General features: G+C 34.2%; 1 protein-coding gene across 9 annotated transcripts in view; it reads right to left on the bottom strand.

Annotated features, from left to right (window-relative positions):
• GALNT13 (polypeptide N-acetylgalactosaminyltransferase 13) overlaps positions 1-20,467 on the bottom strand; it is a 520,926-nt gene that overhangs the window by 169,124 nt on the left and 331,335 nt on the right. For all 9 annotated transcript variants that reach the window (XM_072751535.1, XM_072751533.1, XM_072751534.1 and 6 more), the window contains one exon: positions 10,666-10,783. In XM_072751535.1, the coding sequence (XP_072607636.1) occupies positions 10,666-10,783 (118 nt within the window). The remainder of the gene's footprint in view (positions 1-10,665; positions 10,784-20,467) is intronic.

Below are 20,467 nucleotides of genomic sequence, written 5' to 3'. Positions count from 1 at the left end.
GGAGTGTGTTTCCCAACATTTCAGATATTTGTCTCTAATACAGAGTGTTAGTTTCTTAATGTACTAAAACTCATGAAAAAAGCCAGGTATACCTGGCCTATTGAATATATACATGGAAATTCTGCTGAGAATGTTTGAAATAAGCCTGTAATTGTTAAAGAATAACATTGTTAAAGATGTTTTTTTTATCATAGTTGAGAAATCAATAATTTCTCCTTGGTATACCTTTATTTTTTATTTTTATTTTTTGGTATGCCTTTAATTCTATTAAGTAGTTTAATCCAAGAAGATAGAACAAAATTTAGAGTTATCTTTGAATAAAATATATTTCCAAAGTGTATTTCTGGATAAATCTTATAAAAATATGATTTATCTCTGCCTTGTACATTTATGGAAATGTATTATTTATATCATGTTTATTCATTTCTTCCTCCTTCTATACTTTTAATTCCTATCCATCTTCCAGGGCTTCATAATTCCCTAATTCTCTCAATTATTTGAGTCCCAACTCCTTCAGGATGTCTGCTGGTACCACACTCAGCACTCATTTGCAATACAGACCTTTTATGCTACAAACTTTAAAAATTCATGTATTTATTATAACATTATATCCTTTACAATAATAACTACTAAAGACTCACATTCTAGGTCTTTATAAATATTTAATTATTTATACTCACATAGACTGACATACACATAAATTAGAAGGATAGATATATAAATGGATAGAATAAACAGTGGAGACAGAAGGGGATAGACTAGATGAGTATTGATAAATATAGTATATGATTACATTTTCTTCAGAAACATGTGATAAGACTGTGAAAGATTGTGGGAAAAAAAGCACTAAATATTATTATTTCAAGAAGACATTAGATTGTAGTACTGAGTACAACTCAAAAATTATTTTTCCAAAAAAATCACTTTAAGAGATAAATACATGACTATAAAAAAGAGCCAGAGATTAATAACAACTTCTGACATACCTAAGCCTTCTACAATGCCTTGTATTTCTAAAACTATGTCTCCATGTAGTAAGTTTGCAAGGCAAAGAATCACACTGATGACTATCCAATACAAGTTTATTCTCATATCTGGTTTTATGAACCAGAAAGTTTAAATGAAGAGGTATAGTTATTACATCAAGATAACCAAGCCTTAGACTATTAGAACTTTAAAAGCCAAATAAGTTCTGTCAAAGTTTGAGAACATTGTCCTAAAGTTTGATTAATATCTAATTTCCTGTTGTTCACTTGATTTTTCTAAGTGACCATGTGAAATCAGGTATTTTGTAATCAAACATTCAAAATAAAATTCTAATACCTTTATTTTGGAAAAAATAGACTCCTTTATAGAAACCTTAGTTGAATATCATTATATGGCTCCTATTGACCCAATCCTTAAACATATATAATAGATGTAACACAGTCTTTAGAAACAATGTCTTAGCTACCTCTTACCTAGAAATATTTTATTCTGTTTAGCGATTAAATAAAGAGATATGTTTAAACAATGGTTGAGGATACGGTGGTGGCCCAAATGCCAGAAGATTTAATCATAAGCACAGAAACTAAAAATTCAAGCTATTTGCAATGTGTTTAAGGTTTACCTTGCACCAAATAGGTAACCAGAGGGAAATTTGCTGGACTGAATAATCATTAACATTGGTTTATATTCTTTATTAAGGCTATACATGAACATGATCTCAATTTATGACCTCTTAGCCTTTTAAAAAATTATTATTTATTTTTATAAAGCTTTTATTTTCATATGATTTCTACACCCAGTGTGGAGCTCAAACTCATAGCTCCCAGATCAAGAGTCTCATGCTCCACTGACTGAGCCAGGCAGGTGCCCCACATCCTCCAACCCTCTGCCCAGCCTTTTATAAAAAAGAGGCTATGAGGGTACAAACTTTCATTTATAAGAGAAGTAAGTTCTGAGATTTAATGTATAGTATGGTGACCATAGTTAATAACATTGTATTATATACTTGAATTTTGATATGAATTGGTCTTAAGTGTTCTCATCACACACACAAAAGGCGACTATGTGAGATGATGGATATGTTGATTAGCTTGATGGTGGTATAATCATTTGACAATATATATATTTATCAAATCATCATGTTGTAAACTCCAAATATATACAATTTTTGTCAATTATATCTCAAGAAAGCTGGGCGGAAAAAGAGGCAAAGACCTCTCTATATTAACGTTAAGAGAGTGCTTTATCATATTTAAAGAAAAGGGTTCTACAAAACCATAGCCACCAAAATTGTGAATAACACACGAACATGGTGAGATTAAGTTCACTTAACTGAACTATTTCTATTACAGTTCAGTTTCTATGACTAGCCAGATAAACAGTCAAGTTTTATACACTGACATACAATCAACTCTGCTCAAATTTGCATGAATTAAATTTTAAAAGAGATGGAATTCTAACAGAAATAGACTTTTGTCTAAAATTATTTCTAACAAATTACTGTAACTGACATTTTTACTCATCAATATTTTAACTATGTGGGCATTTCTAGCAAGTTCTTTACTTTCTTTGCTTTCAAGAACCTGCATACTACAGTCCTCCAAAAGTCTACAAACTTCTTTGCCTCATTTACCATACTCTTCTGCTCACTAAGAACCTTTGCCTTTCATTTTTCCATTATTTATTATGTCAGCTCTCATTTCTTTTCCACTTCATTGCTTGTGCAATTTAGAAATAAATGGATTTCACATCATAAGACATTTCACTTGGTTATATCCTTCAGATAAATATACCACTGTTTTCATTGTGATTTGGAAGGAAAAGAAAATTGAGGCACTTAATTTTCTTATTCCAACCTGCTGATTAAAATACTGGTTATAGATAAAATAGTTTATATTTTAAGGGCAATGATAATAATAAAATTAATATTTCCATAGTCTGATATAGCTTATTAAAAACTCCTTTAAGTCACATTTATTCCACACAACTGTCTTGAGAGGTAGATTGTTAGACTCCCATTAACAGGATATTTAAAATAACTGGGCTAACATACAGTGAGAATGTAAAGTACAGAGGTCTACAGTTGACTAGATACCATCCATTACATTTTCTCTATATTTCTCTCTTGTTGGTGGGTACTTGCAAAGAGAAAGAGAGAGAGAGAGAGAGAGAGAGAGAGAATGTGTATGTGACAGCTTTACTGAAGTATAATTAACATATATAGGCCTGCATAATTTAAGTTGCATATGTGACATCATCATCATATTGCATATGCACATATTGCAACATATGCAAGTTGCATAAGATGACATACATCATATGAGTATACCCCTTACCCCTCAAAGTTTTCATGTCTCCCCTCCTTCTACCTTTCCTCTCCCCTCCCAATACCTTGATCCTAGATGACTTATTTGCTTCTTGTCTCTTATGGACTAGCTTTCATTTACAAAAATTCTATATGAATTGACTCTTACAATATGTAATCTATTTTGTCTGGCTTATTTGATTCAAAGAAATTATCTCAAAATTCAAAATCTTGTCAGGTGTATCAAGAGTTCTTTAATTTTTCTGAGTAGTATTCCATGTATGGACAAACCATAGTTTATCCATTCACCTTTTAATGAACATTTGGATTGTTTCTGCCTTTTGACTGCTGCAAATAAAACTGCTATGAACATTAGTGTATGTCTCTTCTCTTCGTATGGACATTTGCTTTCCTTTCCTTTGAGTAAATACCTAGGAGTTGCTTAAGTAATCTTGAGCAAAACTGGGCTTCTGGCCTCGGTGTCCATCGACAGATGATGGATAAAGAGGCTGTAGTCTCTGTATGCAATGGAATATTCCTCAGCCATTAGACACGACAAATACCCACCATTTGCTTCGACGTGGATGGAACTGGAGGGTATTATGCTGAGTGAAATAAGTCAATCAGAGAAGGACAAACATTATATGGTCTCATTCATTTGGGGAATATAAAAAATACTGAAAGGGAATAAAGGGGAAAGGAGAAAAAATGAGTGGGAAATATCAGAAAGGGAACAGAACATGAGAGACTCCTGACTCTGGGAAACGAACTAGGGGTGGTGGAAGGGGAGTTGGGTGGTGGGTGGGGGTGACTGGGTGATGGGCACTGAGGGGGGCACTTGACGGGATGAGCACTGGGTGTTATTCTATATGTTGGCAAATTGAACACCGATAAGAAATAAATTTTAAAAAAAAGGGGGCTCCTGGGTGGCTCAGAGAGTTGAGTGTCTGCCTTTGGCTCGGGTCATGATCTCCGGGTCCTGGGATAAAGCTCCTCACGAGTATTCCTGCTTAGTGGGGAGCTTGCTTCCCCCTCTTTCCTTCCACCTGCTTGTGTTTTCTCTCTCTGTCAAATAAATAAATTAAATCTTTAAAAAATAAAATAAAATAAAAGGGCAGCTCGAGTGGCGCAGCGGTTTAGCACCGCCTTCAGCCCAGGGCCTAATCCTGGAGTCCCAGGATCGAGTCCCACGTCGGGCTCCCTGCATGGAGCCTGCTTCTCCCTCTACCTGTGTCTCTGTCTCTCTCTCACTCTCTCTCTCTCTGTGTCTCTCATGAATAAATAAAAATCTTAAAAACGAAAAAAAGAAAAAAAAAACGAAAAAAAGAAAATTAAAAAAAGAGTAAAACTTTTCCAGAGTTATTGTTACCATTTACATTCCCACCTCCTTTGCACGTTCTTCAAAATTCTTTACCAATATGGTCCTTTTTAATTGTAGCCATTCTAATAGATGGGTTAGTGTGATTTCATTATGGGTTTCATTTCATTTCTCTAATAACAAATGATATTAACGATTTTCTCATGTGCTTACTTGCTATCTTTATGCCTGCCTTTGTGAAGTATCTGTTCAAATCTTTGAGCCATTTTTAATGGGTTGATTTTTATTCTTAGTATTGAGTTTTGAGAGCTTGTTTTGTTTTGTTTTTCTGGACACAAGTCCATTATCAGGTATATTATTTGTTGCCAGTTTCTTCCTGTCAGGAGCTTGTCCTTTCAGTCTCTTGACAGAAGCTTTGAAGAGCAAAAGTTTTTCATTTTGGTGAATTCTAATTTGTCATTTTGTTCTTTTTGGATTGCCTGTTCAGAAGTCAGAACAGTTTTTCATTAATCTTAGATATTATTTTCTTCTTTCTAATATAGATGTTTAGTGCTCTAAATTCCTCCTAAGTATTGCTTAGGGGTACCACAAACTTTAATATGCTGTGTTCTCATTTTCATTCAGTTAAAAAATATGATTAATTTCACTTTTGACTGTTTCTTTGATCCACAGGCTATTTAGAAATGTATTATATAGTTCCCAATGTTGATCTTTCTCCATACCCCATGAATCACCCTGGGTGGAGAGTACAGGCACTATTGCTGGTCCTAAGTGAGCATTGGGCAACAAGCTTGCAATCTTGCTGATTTTTTTACCCTCATTTTTAGTTGTTTTCTCACACATATGCACTGATTAGTACTCAGTATTTCCTGAGTTCTCTCTGTGCAACTCTCTCTTCTCACATATTCTGTCCAGCAAATTCTAGCTGCCTAGGGTCTTCCCAGACATTTGGCTTCATCTTCTCAACTCAGGAGTCCACCAAAATCTGCCAAGGTCTCCTTCTGTTGCTGACATCTAGACAATTTCTCAAGGCAGTAAACTGAGGCAAGCTTAAGGGCTCTCTTTTTTTGTTTCCCATCTCTCAGACCATTGTCCGGCATGACCTGCTATCTAATGCTTTAAAACTCTTACCTCATATATTTTGTCCATTTTTTAATTGATTCAGGTCTGTGTGTGTGTTACTCTTGTACCTGTTACATCAAGTCTAGATGACACTTGAGTGTTTTATTTCAACAATATGAGTATGGGTAAATATTTAAAGTCTAGGTTCATAGGATGTCTGTAGTTATCTCAAAGGATGTTGCAGCTATCAAAAATGAAAGGTTCCTTTTTTTTTACATTTAATTTCTTTTCTGAGCAGAGATGTTTTAAAACCACACCTCGACTAAAACTTAGAGTAGGAACATCTTATCTAAGTATTGCAGATTCTTGTTTTAAAGGGATTTTCTTGTGTATTCTCTCATTTGATTATTTGTAGTCAAGGACAGATTATCAAGGTCAAAGTTGTTACTATCTGATGCTTAAGAATGTTGTGACTTGCTCAAAGTTGCACAGCTTACAACCAATACAACAATAACAGCTCCCATTTATGACACACTTTATGTGTGGTAAGTACGGTACTTAGCACTATTTATACAACCTCATTTAATCTACCTCAAAAACATATCAGGAAAGTACTACAACCTTCCTTTATCCAGGTATAAGCAAACAAAAGCTTAAAAGACATGCTGCCTTATCCAAGTTTATACAGCCAGGAAGTGCTCCAGCCAGGTTTTGAACTCAATCACCTGGCTCCCATTTTTGTAACCACTAGTCTACCTTTCAAAGAAGTGGGATACTCTTGTGACTGCCTTCTTGTTCTCTTTTTCCATGACCTCAACTGGTTCAACAATGGCAGATTATCTCATTTTAAAAGGAACAAAACATTGTGCATTCTTGGGAATACTACTCCTGTGCTATTGCTCATGAAAGGCAAGGACTTTGGGTGATAATGCTGTTTGGGTGGTACTTACGTTGGCATCAGGAATATCATTTAAAGATAGATGACTCTTTTGATAGAGGTAAATTCATACCATACTAGGTTCATCTTGTCATCAACTATATGGATATTCATTTCTAGTCTGTCCTACCTAAAATTTCAATCCCTACCCATCTCCAACATCTATCATCATATTCCTCTTTCCTTCCTTATTTTTTCTCTTTAACAATTATCACTAATATTTTAATATATTTTACTTCTTTTGTTTATTGTTTGCCTCCACTAAAATATAAGTACCATAAGGACACACAGTTTTGTCTGTTTTGTTCACTAATGTATCCCCTACAACTAATGAATAAGAGCTCAACAAATATCGGTTAAATAAATAAAACAGTATTCTTAGGATTTATGTTATTTTTATTGTGATGTCATGGAGTGGAGAGCAATATATGAGACCAAGTTTTCAGAAGCATTAGGATCTATCTGTACACATTCACACCATTGTTAAATGTGTTATCATTTAGCATAAGAGGCTAAAGCCTGTAAGAGGAAGATAAGATCACTAGATGAGGCAACCATCTCAGAACCCTGGAGGAAAATCACATTTGCTTGTTAGCTCCTCCCTTCTCTCCTGATAATACTATCAGCTGTTAGGACTATCATGTTATGAAGATATAAATCTTAGTGGGGGAAGTAGTGGTACAATAATAATATAGCCACTGGCCTCAGAATGCTACAGTTCAATTCTCAACTGCTCTACTTATAAGATTTATAAGTATTAGAAGTCACTATTGTTTTATACCAAAGATGTTTATCCTGAGAAGTCCAGGGTTTCTTCAACCCTTTGAAACTATATTCAGACTTATTGTGTATAAGTGATAGGATGTATCTTTCTTGGGAGGTCTATAGTTTTCATTCCATTTTCAACATCTCTCAGTACTTACAGTAGTCAGGGCATCAAAAATCAAGTGATACTGTTATGTAAATAAATCCACACAAATTCATTCCTTTGATTTGGCTTGAACTCCTTAAGGCCAGCCAAAATCCTCATGTTTTGCAAGCCCTTAATATTTCTGTTTTTTACTTACCCTAAGCTAGAGCTACAAAACACTAACTTCGTTATTATTATATTCAGCTTTTCACAGTGGAGGTTAAGTGATTTGCCTATATTAACATGACAGAGACAGAGACAAGAAAATCTCATACATATTTTTATAAAATAAATTATCACATTTTTACTGTCAATATTACCTATGTATCTCTCTTATAGAAATGTGGTTCTTTGGTAGCAAAAGTATCATGCCTTATTCATTTTTGTAGTCTCAATATCTGAAAAGTATAAAGCACATACTACATGCTCAATATATGTCCGTTATATAATGATTGACCTGGATATTAGTCTAGGGTTTTCTGATTTTAAACCCTCAACATATTATCATTTCATTAAGTCGCATACCTTTTCATGAAATTATTCTACAGAGAGAGTCTCATTCTTTTCCTAATATACTGTTCTAGCATTTTCTCTTATTCAATATCTTCCTTAGCTAGAGTACTATTAACACATTTACATCCACATCATAAAAAGAAAAGTAAAACATGAATCAAGAGTATAATAGAAAGCAAAATATATATTTTGTTTTTTCTGAAAGCATATGGAAACTAAAGACAGTGATACATTTTAAAATATTCAAAACAGTCACTTTTTACAGTAGTCTCCCCTTATCCATGGGTGATATGTTCCAAGCCCCTCGTGGATGCCTGAAACCAAAGATGGTATCAAATCCTACATTACTATGTTTTTTTTTTCTATAGATACATACCCTATAATAGTTTAATTTGTAAATTAAGCACAGTGAGGGATTACCAATGATCACTAATAATAAAATAGAACAATTATAAGAATTTACTATAATAAAATTTATGTGAATGTTGTCTGTTTCTCGGGAAATACCTTATTGCACTGTACTCACCCTTCTTCTTGTGATGATATGAGATGGTAAAGTGTCTACATAATGAGATGAAGTGAGGTGAATGATGCAGGCACTGTGACACAGCATTAGGCTACTACTGTTGACCTTCTGAAAATACATCAGAAGGAAGATCGTCTGCTCCTGAACTACAGTTGGCCATAGGTAACTGAAACCATGGAAAGTGAAACCACAGATAAGGGGGTGTTACTGTGCTTTATTTCTTCATAATGTCAAATAACCAATCACAACTAACCTCCTGTGCCATTTTCTAGGGGTCTGGTCATTCTTATGGCCACCAGTTGCATTTCACTCTGTCCATCTAGTATCTGCTTCACCTACCATATTCCCAAATCTTCTTTTTTGGTGCATTTATGTATCTGCTGCATTTCTCATGTTCTCCTGGTTTTTCATATTATTCCACTAAGCCACTCCCTAACATACCTTTCAATTAAAGAGCCTCCATCCAACATGGGAACTATGTGATGAAAGTTAAGGGAATCCATTGGCAGAGAATCAAGCTTAATAGGTGAGAAAAAAGAGGTGAATAGAAATCTTAAGAAGAAAAGGTGAGCAATAGGATCACAGATAATAGCAATATTGTTATATTGATATTTTTTTCTTATGTAATCCAAGGAACATTGGTTAGCGAATGGGTAAATACTCTCATTGCTACATCTTAGGGTAACTGCAAATTTTCTTTTTAGCTTTTCAATGGACTACCTTCCTTCAGCCCTTCTCCCTTCCTTTCCTCTTTCCTCCCTCCCTTCCTTCTTTGCTTCCTTTCACTTCTTTGTTTTTATTTTTTTTTTAACTGTCATCTCTTATTTTCTGCACTATGAGAACTACTACACCCAATGAAAAGTTTGGGTCCCCAAATATACTTAAATTTGTGCAGATATATGATGTGCGTGGTGTCAAGAATACATTTCTGAGTATGGTACTTAATCTTATGGGGCAAGTTCTAAACTGACTATAAGTACATAAGCCAATATGGAAAGAATAAAATTCCATTAGCTAATGATGTTCTGAAACATTTGTCTGTAGGAAGCTTTATAGGCAAAAAATGGCATAATAAGACCATTCTAGTGGTTCCAAAATAATTCAGATTATCTGAGATCCACTATATCCCACATTATATAAATTCAAAGTAATTCTTATTCTCAAATTTTGACTTTTCTTACACATCATATATTTATATTTAATTAGTGAAAAACAAATGACTTTCTAAATGAGAAATTAAAAGTCTTAACTCTTGAACTTCATGGATAAATATATCTAAACTTTAATAATTTCATTGCATAATTTTGGCAAAATTAATATAGTATTTTGAATATTTTATGTTAAATTCTGGGAAGGAAGAAAGAAAACAGTATTATTAACTTAATTCATTTAAAAATAATAATACATGTGGTTTGAAGAAAAAACCACTATTCTAGCTCTTATCATTTGTTAGCATGAAGGCACATTTATGTGTCTGTTTTTTAAATTTCCATATACAACAAAATATAAAAATTATTCATATGCTCTCCAATATCATATGCATGAAGGATTCATCCTTAATTTTCACTTGCTTGGAAGGCCATTTAATAAGTGAATTTGCATTATTCAAACTGATTCATCAAACAATAATGTCTATAGTTGTGAAACCAGTCATGCTACTTGCAGAATTATCCAGAATTCCTTTGACCACAGGTTATTCTTAAAGGTATTTGAGAATAACCCAGACAGCACTTGCAAATTCAGGTAACATAATTATTTCCAAGTTTCAGTTTGAAAACACAAAGTGATTTTACAGGGTAATGCTTTATTTAAAAAATAAAGCCCTTCTTTATTTCAAAAACTGAAAGCCCTAAAGTCTTTGTACGATGAATAAAAGAATTATTTTTGAAAACTTTAAAGATAGCTATAATTTCCCATTTAACAGTAAATATTGCATGCAAAAAGACTAGCAAAGCTTCTGAATAAGTATTAAAATGACCAACTGATCAATAATTTGCATCACTTCGCAAAAAAAAAAAAAGATTTGACAGTAAATTATTGGCTCTATATGTGCATGCTACAGCATAGTGTGTTCAGAGTAAAAAAAAATAAAGTAAAATGCAATTACCCTAAAAGACATTTCAAGATTCTCTCCACCCCAGATATCCATTCCTGCATCGTAAGTTCCTATCTCTTCAAAGTAGTTTCTGTCAATAGAAAATAGGCCACCAGCCATAGTAGGGGTCCTAGTTGAAAAAAAACAAAAAGAAAAGAATATCTTTTGAAAACAATGTGTGGAGTTTAATGAGACTGTAGCAAATAGTTTTGAGACATTTTAAATTAAAAAAAAAAATAGTACTCAAAAATCTCAAACTAGCAACATAAAGCCAAGGTGTCAGAGGTTTAAAAATTATAAGTAGCATTTTATTTCACATTTGCTGTAAAACTAAATTTAGATTAGTCTATATCTTTCTTATAGGTGATCAAAGAGATAAGGAACACTGGCCCCCTAAGAGGGGGGCATTTCTATTCTTCTGAAAGGCAGAGTGAAGAGAAGTGAGTGCTCTTAGCTCTACCCTTAAAGAGATTAACTAACTGGTCAGGAAGCTAGCAGTTGTGATCTTTTGTCACCTAATTATAAATCATTTTAATGTGAATTCTAGAAACCTGTGGAAGTGGTTTCTCTTTGTAAAGATCTATAGTCTATTTAAATATGAAAACTATTAAACACTGTAAAATGTTTATAGGCAATAAGTATATAATGATAGTTACATTAAGTATTTTTTTGAGGTAAGAGCTTTACATAAAGTAAACTAAAACGATAGAGTTAATTATACGACCCTATGGATAAACATAAATCCCGTATCTATTTCGCACAGATTCTAAAAGTTCTTCCCAGGAATAAATGCCGTTTGATTCTCACAATCAAATCTCACATTGATTTGAAATTTCTCCATAAGAACACGAAGTTAGATGTTAAGTTTTCGAAAGATTACTTATTAACTCATTTTAAAAGATTAATTGAAGTCAGTGGTTAATGTATGAACTATGCATGTCTTCTTATACAAGTAGTAGGAGTTGAAACTAAAAAGAAAAATTCCGGTTTTTCACAAATGGATCTATGTATACTGACAATTATCGTTTAATGTTAATTGTTGAGTAGCGGTTTTAAACCTTCCTAGCACATTAGAGACACTTGGAGCACTTTTAAAAAACACATTTCCATGCTTGGGTATCACTCTCCACAAATTCATATTTAATTGGCGTGGGGTGGGGCCAGACCTTTGGTAGTGTGTAAAGTCCCCTGGTGATTCTAATGTGCTACTAAAGAAGAAAAACCTGTCTAGGGAATTTGAAATGCTCATCCAAAGAGTCTGAGGTTGTGAAAACAAAACCAAAAACAAATGTTGCTTTTCTCGAGATTATATGCTCCTCTGCCACGGGATACGCTCATGTCCTCTAATTGAACAATGTAGTTTATTGAAAAACCACCAAATATTATTGTACTTGGATATCGACCATATTGCAAAGTTCTCTGTTTCTCCCAAGTGCTCTCACTGGTTTATACACAAGCAATGAGCTGTCCATCAGCTGGAGGAGCAGAGCCTCCTTAGTCTCAGAACTATTTTATTGCTTCTGGCCTTGCTGCATTGCTATCAGGAACAGTATCATTGACCTTCTGAGTTATAATGAGAAACACTAACAGAGCTAAACAGATGGTAATTATGGAGTAGCCCCGACCCTCACCTGATTGGGGTTTTGGAACTCTGTGGCAATAACTATACAAGGTGTAATAGTGCTGGGTAGTCTATTTAATGAAACTAGGAACAAAAATTGCTGCAATTATCTTATCATAATGCAAGCAAGTGCTTCAGAATGTTAAGTGATGCATTTTTAATGATCAGTTCAGAGTGCTTACCACTTACCTATTTACTAATAAAGCACTGATGCACTTAGCTTAAATATATGCATTGAAGTTCATCTTACAGTTGGTCATAATTTGTATGAATTTGTGAGAAATGTATAATAAATGACTAAAATAATTTATATATTTAAACATAAGAATGACTCAAAAGTTTCAGTTATGCTTAAAAAGTAACAAAAATAAGAACATAAAATCACAATTCCTCAAAAAAAATCTTGTATTTTCTGAAGACAGATGCTCCTAGAGAGGTTTTTTTTTTTTTTTTTGTATTTGCACTGTCAGCTCTCTCAAACAGTCCGAGCCTGTGCCTTATGTAATAGCTACAGCCATAGCCAAGGTTATGCAACATGTTCTATTCTAAGTTAACTGTTCTGTACTGTCCCTAATGAATTATCTGCATAGGCCTGTGTGGACCTTGAGCGCTCAGGGTGCTTAGAAAATTAAAAACCTATATATGGCCTGAAATTATTAACCAATTCAATACCTTTTGTGGGGGAGGGGAGAATAATCAGCCCAGTGGCTGTGCATATTACCTACCACCCATGCAGTAGGTGAAGGTGAACTGAGTTAGCAGAAGTAAAGCCCTTAGCAGGGCTCCCAGAACATAACAAAGAGTTAATAAGGTCACGTGGTGTATCTTTCTTTGTCATTGTCGTTGCCAATAATCATTCATAGGTCTTGAGTGTCCTTCGCTTAATTTTGACTTCCCAGGGCAGCCGGGGTGGCTCAACGGTTAGCGCCGCCTCCGGCCCAGGGCATGACCCTGGAGACCCGGGATCGAGTCCCGCCTCGGGCTCCCCGGATGGAGCCTGCTTCTCCCTCTGCCTGTGTCTCTGCCTCTCTCTCTCCTCTCTGTGTATTCTCATGAATAAATAAATAAAATCTTAAAAAAAATTCTTTTTTTGACTTCCCATACACATCCTGTTTGGATTATTAAAATCACTTGAATCTCCTTCAGGTCCAAGAAGTTGAATCTGAAATGTGCCTTTCTGAACACAATTTTCTCTTTTTTTACCCCCTCCTGTTTCAGTCCTACGATGGTCACTTTTTTATCCTACCTTGGTGTTTAAGGGTTCCTTAGCTATTCCTTATTCTCACATAACAACCTCTTTCAGAAATTGTTCCTTTCCTTCCTCTTACTCTCTCCAAGGTTCCGCCATGTCAGTGAAAACAAAAAACAAAAAAACAATTTAGCATTCTAAGTTCTCTGTCCTTTCCTTATCTGATTCTTTTTGTAGCTATCAGTGTCTGGGTAAGCCTACCCTTGCATTATCCACTGTGCTCCCAGGAGCCAGAGAGTCATTGAAATAGTAACAAGATGAGGTCAACTAGTAATACTTCAGGTCCGAGTACTCTCTGCTTAGCCTACAAACAGCTACCAATCCTTTTATCTGTGTTAATTTGTTCACCTGTCTCATTTTTTTGACTAACCCTTATCTAAAAGTTTTGGGCTCTTCTCAAAAACACTGGAGATTAAGGCAATGCATAAAATCACAGTTTCCTCAGTCATGAAATCAAAACTCCCCGTCTCTACCTCAGTACGTGTATGTCCCTTCTGACCTCTTCTTCCTCCAGCCTCAAAGGAAAGAATAGCTCCTTTCTTCATTGTGACCCAACATTCACTCTTTTGCCCTCAGCCAGCTCTTTTCTGACTACTCTTTCAGCCACTTGCTCATTGACTATTACATTTATGTTTTATACCTTTGATTTCTAGAGGATCCTCTTGAGTTTATGGTACTGCTCAATCAAGTTCTGTCCTAAATCCAAATAGTTCTTCACTCCATCCTACTACTCACTGAAACGAGGGATATATACTTTCTATTCTCTTCACTGGTAACCTTATTGAAAAGATGCTTTCTATAAACTCCCTCAACTCCTCTTGACCTTCTAGCTGGAATCTGGATCCTGCTCCCACCTCTAGAATAACTTCTTGCTGAAAGGGCCCTGTTGATTCTGAACTCCAATAGGTTTTCCTTAAAATATCTTCCTTTGGAAGCATTTGAAAACAATTCAGTCTCTCTGCTTAAAACACTTTTCACCTCTGATTCCAATTGCATTTTTCCCAAGAGACTTCCTGTTCATCTTATGATTTTTTTTCTTCTTCTCCTTTTTTTTTTTTTTTTAAGATTTTAATTTATTTATTCATGAGAAACAGAGAGACAGAGAGCGGCAGAGACGTAGGCAGAGAGAGGCAGGCTCCATGCTGGGAGCCTGATGTGGGACTCCATCCTGGGTCTCCAGGATCACACCCTGGGCCAAAGGCAGGCACTTAACCGCTGAGCCACCCAGGCATCCCTCTTATGATTCTTCTTGATCTCCCTTCCTCCTCTTTCCCTTGCTGGCAGTCTCAAGTTCCTAACTGCATATTTGTAACATGAGTATAATATACAATTGCAATATTGTCTTGCACCTGTGAGCACTTAATAATAATTTTTCTTTGTCCCAATATGTCAGGGGAACTTTCCCTATACTCCTTACCTGTATAGCCTCCTTCTTTATATGCCTGTAATTGTCCTCTCTGTGAGACAGAGTCCTAGTCTGTGATTTCTTTTTTCATTGTTTTTTTCTACATTGTTTGTGTTTATCTAATTGCTTTCTATATGTTTTTTTAAAACAATCCCTTTGACCCTGCTAGGGGAGTACAACATAGCACTGAGAATGTGCTACCCGCTTCCACATATGCTTCTTCTTCAATGTCCATCCTCTATTTCCTTCCAGAATCTCAATATGAAATGATAAAACCCCATTTAGCAACTTTCGGATAGCTCTGTTGGTAAAGCTCTGTCTGACCACTGGCTCAGGTTATGATCTCTCAAGGTTGTGAGATTAAGCCCTGTGCCTGGTTCCATCCTGAGCATGGAGCCTACTTAAGATTCTCTCTTTCTCTCTCTGCCTCCATCCTCCCCTCACCACCCCCCCAAATGCATACTCTCTCTCTCTTAAAAGGAAAGAAGGAAGGAAAGAAAGAAAAAAGGAAATTCCAGCTCCTTATTGTGGCATCAGTAATGTGGTGCCACCCAAAGAGCACTTCCATTCCTTTTAACGCTTTCCCTGTATTCAGTGTGTAACTGTTAATAATAACTTTACCAGCCTGGTATACGTGTCCACATCCTCCCCCTCCCTGCCCCCTCCCTGCAATCTGGATATAATCATCCCCTTCTGCTTCCTTCAGTAGCCCTCAGTCTCTTTCTCTCTCAAGGCACTTTGTTACTTCTTGTTGAGTATAACGCTTATTTCTGCATATATTTTACCACCTATATATACATATAGCTAATATGTCAATTTAATATTATTAGACTATTAATAGACAGTTGTTAAATAAGTGAAATAAACAAATAAGCATGTATCCCCATGGCCACAAAACAATCTATCTTTAAGTTAAAAATCACCTGCAATTTTATTTCTGAAATTACAAGAATAATACTTTCTTCACAACTGCTAAACTGATGAGTAACAAAAATGCCTTTGCTAATTCCAGGATTTTATCATCTAGTAGAGGTTTTGGGAATTGAGTTTGATAGTATTTTAGAATTAAAGATACAAAGCTTTGTAACAATGTAGAATATAGGAAAGGACTCCAAAAAAAAAAAAAAAAAAAGCATTTGACATGCAAAAATACTGAAGTATTTCACCAGAAGTTGGCAAATTTAAAAAAATATATGATAGAACACATTTGATGATTCAGTAATGCTAAACTGTGATGTCTAAATTTTCAACAATAAGATGATATATCAGGTATTTTACACCAGGATAACCACCATGTATGTGAAAAGCAGGTAGACTATAGGAGATTCAAGAGGGGAATAAGTTTAGTTTTTAGGAGCATGGACTTTGTATCTAGATTGACTGGGTTTAAAACTCAACCCCATAGTGTGACCTTCAATGAGCTACTTAAACTCTGTGTTCCAATTTAATCATCTATAAAAGGAGGATACATGTGTTAATGTATATAATACTATTAGAATAGTATCAGCACAAAACAAGAACTACACATTTTAAAAATTAATTTTAATAAGGAAAACATCTGTGTTTGGCAAGATTATAATCAGCTTTTTAAAAATTATTTTCAGAGTCTAATTAATTTTTTATATAATTGTAGTATTTTAGAACTCTAAAAGCCCTATAGATCTGGCCAACCAAACTTAGTTGCAATGTGTTTAAATGACTTGTTCAAGAGCCCCCAGGTAGTTAGTGGCCCAATTAAGGAAACAATCTTTCTTTTATTTCCCTTCCCTTTTCTTTATTTCACTTCCTTCTTTTTTCTCTCCCTCTTCCTAAGTACCTCTCTTCCTCTCTACCAATTAATCCTCTCTCAGTGTATCCATATACACCAAAGAATTTGGGGTAGCTAATTAGAAATACACTTTGCCTGGTTTCTAGCCCCAAATTTATGCACTGTGTTTTCCTTTGAATTTTACCACTACTCTTCAAAGCAATTTCTTTCAAAGTTTTTGAAACATCATTTCTTCTCACTAGTCTTTCCCTTTATAATAGGATTCTATTAATCTTACTCAGTAAATAAGTAAGGTCTCTGGGAAAAAAAATCTAAATATTTGAGAGACTATAGGACAGCTTCAGGCTGTATTTTGCAATGATCAAATAAACACAATATCTACACTGTAAGTACTTAGCTTTGTGTTAAGAACATTTTTCATCTATTATAAGCCAAAATAAAGAGAAATGATAAACATATTTTTTACATAAATATGAGGCATAAATAGCTGAAATATTCACATAATCTTATTTTTCAAAATCATTAAATATAATTTGGTTAACCATTTTGCATGTTTAGAAACCAAAGGAAAATTAGATGCTGTGAGTTTCTCTCCTTTCCTCCTTTCTCTGTCTACTATCCCCAATATAGAAAGTGGAAGAGACAGGAAGGAAGCAAAAGCAGAACTTGTTTTATTAGAGTGGTGAATAATCAAATGTTGAATGTATTTAAAGGTTTTTACAGAGAAAATAAATGGGGTTTAGTGAAATATTGTACACCAAGGTATCATTTGAACATATACTTTTGTAAGAAGATGATGCTTTTGCTAGAGAAGAAACTATCACTTTAAGAACCCATGCTGGTTTAGGCTCTGAAGAAGGAAGAGAGCTCAATCTTTCAGTCTATGGAACACAGTTTCAAAGCTATTTTTAAAGGAGAAGAAAAAAAAAAAAGAAAGTTCTGCTTAGTATGGGCAAATGGCTTGTTTTGCTGCCAAAGATCCCATTTACCAACAAGAATTGGAATCAAATACCTTAACTTGTACTTAAATACCTATATGCCAGGAAAGGAATAGTTTTTTTTTTCTCTCCCATTTTCCTTAATCCTTTTTCATAATCCTCACAACAAACTAAGCGTCCAAGAGGATGTACAGTAATTGGTGCAAATTTTTTATCTTTCCTTTTACTTTCATTTTGTGCGTAGGAAGAGTCAAAATAAACAATGGGGCCAGATGTTTTTAAATGCTTTGGTTAATACCCTGTTTTCATCTCATCTCAACAGACTGCTAGGAAAGTCTTGTAAATTATCTTCTAAACTATTAGGAAATAATATAATATAAATGTGGTGTTTTCTTTAAAGAATATAGATAAGCATACTCCACCTAAGGTGGGATTTCTTTTTTCTTTCAAAAACAACATGTATTAATTCTTAACATGAATATGTAGGAATGCTGAACAGTTGGTATATTCCTAAGTTCAACTTTTTCCTTCAAAGTCTTTGTTCTTCACATAATTTGACCCTTTCCTGTGCTTTGTGTTAGTATCTCCTATTATAAAAATCACAGGATTTGAGAGTATCTGTCTCTGCTTCTTTTCTCCAATGTAAAAATATATTTTCATTGGATTGAGAAAAATCAAATAGAGAAAATCTGACAGACAAAAATTAAGAAATATATTTTTAATTTCCTATTAAATAATAGGAAATATTGTGTTTCATTTGTAAAACATTTTACAGAATAAAATAATAAATAAGTGTTTTTTTTATTATACTTACTAGAGGAACTATAAATTAGATTCTGATAATTTTGAGGGGGAATCAAACTGGTAAACAGTATCAAAAATATTAAAACAAATTTTGTATTTCTTAATTGCATAATTCTAAAAAGATCACATTATATACAAAAATCAGAAGACAAAATTGGCAAAAAATAAAGTGTAAAAAAACTTCCAGTTGTTTTTATAAACAATAAAAGAGCACCTAGGTGGCTCAGTCTGTTGAGTGAGTATCAATCTCTTGATTTTGGCTCAGGTCACGATCCTAAGGTCCTAGGATTGAACCTCATGTTGGGCGCCACGCTCAGTGGGAGTCTGCTTGAGGATTCTCTCTCTGCCTTTGCTCCATCCCCCAGTCTTTCTCAATCTCTCTCTCTCTCTCTCTAAAATAAATAAATACATCTTAAAAAAAAAAAGTAAAAGAGCTAAGTAAATAAGATGCTAGTAGCCATTACAATTTTTATTTTTGAAAAAAGATTAATGGCATAGGTAAAAATATATCCATCTTTAAACTGTGGAGAAATCTGTCCAAAAAGAAATGTTCTGGAAGGATATATAATAAGATATTAAAAGAGGTGGCTCATTGGTGTTCTGCTTCTTTATACTTTTAGATACTTGTCACATTTATTTAGTGATGCATATATTTGTTACCTTACATTTTCAGAAATAAATTTAAAGTCACTCCTTCCAAATATATTTCTCATTTAATATGTTAGCACTTCATGAGTTAAGCAAAACGGAATAATTTTCCTTCCCATAGATGAGAAGAATGTGTTATTTCTCAATTGAAGGAGTTTGAAATAAAATCCAGATCCTCCAAAGAGAGCTTCAATGCTTCTTCTATGATATCATACTAGAAGTTTACAGGAAATAATATATGTGAACATACTGTTTTTCACAATAGAGGAATAGTAATTATAATCTGAGATATTATTAATAATGCTTAATTTATTTGATCTTCTTTATAAATTTCTAATTCCAGTTGAGAGTAAAATAAATGTATAATATCAGAAAAATGTTAATAAAAAGGGATATCTAAGTAAGTGAAATGTTTAAAGAATAAAACCCATCATTACACCTATGTTTGATTTATTACGATAGCAAATATTAGAAGAGAATATAAGACTCTTTTGTTTTACCTTAGGAAGATACTGAACATGGTATTCCAAGTAAGAATGAAGAAAGTCATGTCAAGAATTTGAATAATGACTAAATATAAAAGAGCCCATAAGGGTAAAGAAAGTTATAAAGACTTGAGAAATAACTAGTAGGTTTTTAAACGAAGTAATCTATTTTAACTAATGAGAAATTAAAGTAGAAACTAATATCTTGATAATTATTTACTGAGGGTTACTAGAGGGCATAATTAGGGAACTAAAAGTATTAATAAGGTTAAAGTCAGATTGTTCCAGAAGCACATACCACTCTAGCAATTGATGTAGTCTAACTCCTGTGCATCAACACTCTGGCCACATGGGCTCCCTCATTCCCTTGTCTAGGATATATATAGCCAGCACCAGTGAGCTGCTTCAGAGCAGAGAGAGCCAGATTCATCTTTGTATGTGCAGAACCCAGCACATACTCAACAACGGGTAAGCAAGTACATTTGGATTTGTAATCTAAGTCATTTCAATAGCCTGAGCCATATCACCTCAAAAGTTATATATACCAGAAAAATGTATAATATACCCCAAACTAATGATATTATTTGGGAGATTATCTGCACTAAGAGGTAACTTATGTTATTGGTTGCCTGTTCCATGAGGTAATGCAGATGCATATTCATGCAGAGCTAACATGTTTGATGAGTTTCAAACTCAGTCATTTCCCAGGCAGTAGCCTCTAAGTCACAAAGTTAAAAGATTATAGTGAGGCAAATAAAATCAACATGTGAGGTTGATTAGTTGCAATAAGCTATTTCTCTCACCTTCGTCTGGGACACAGGTACCAAGAAACATTGCTTAAAGCAAGAATGATGACAAATGGATACTGATTTTCAGCCTCAGAATCAGGAACACAC

This window comes from Vulpes vulpes, chromosome 3 (genome assembly GCF_048418805.1).
Source record: "Vulpes vulpes isolate BD-2025 chromosome 3, VulVul3, whole genome shotgun sequence".
Classification (NCBI taxonomy): domain Eukaryota; kingdom Metazoa; phylum Chordata; class Mammalia; order Carnivora; family Canidae; genus Vulpes; species Vulpes vulpes.
Note: the sequence above shows the minus strand (reverse complement) of the source record. Positions and strands in the feature narration are given on the sequence as shown.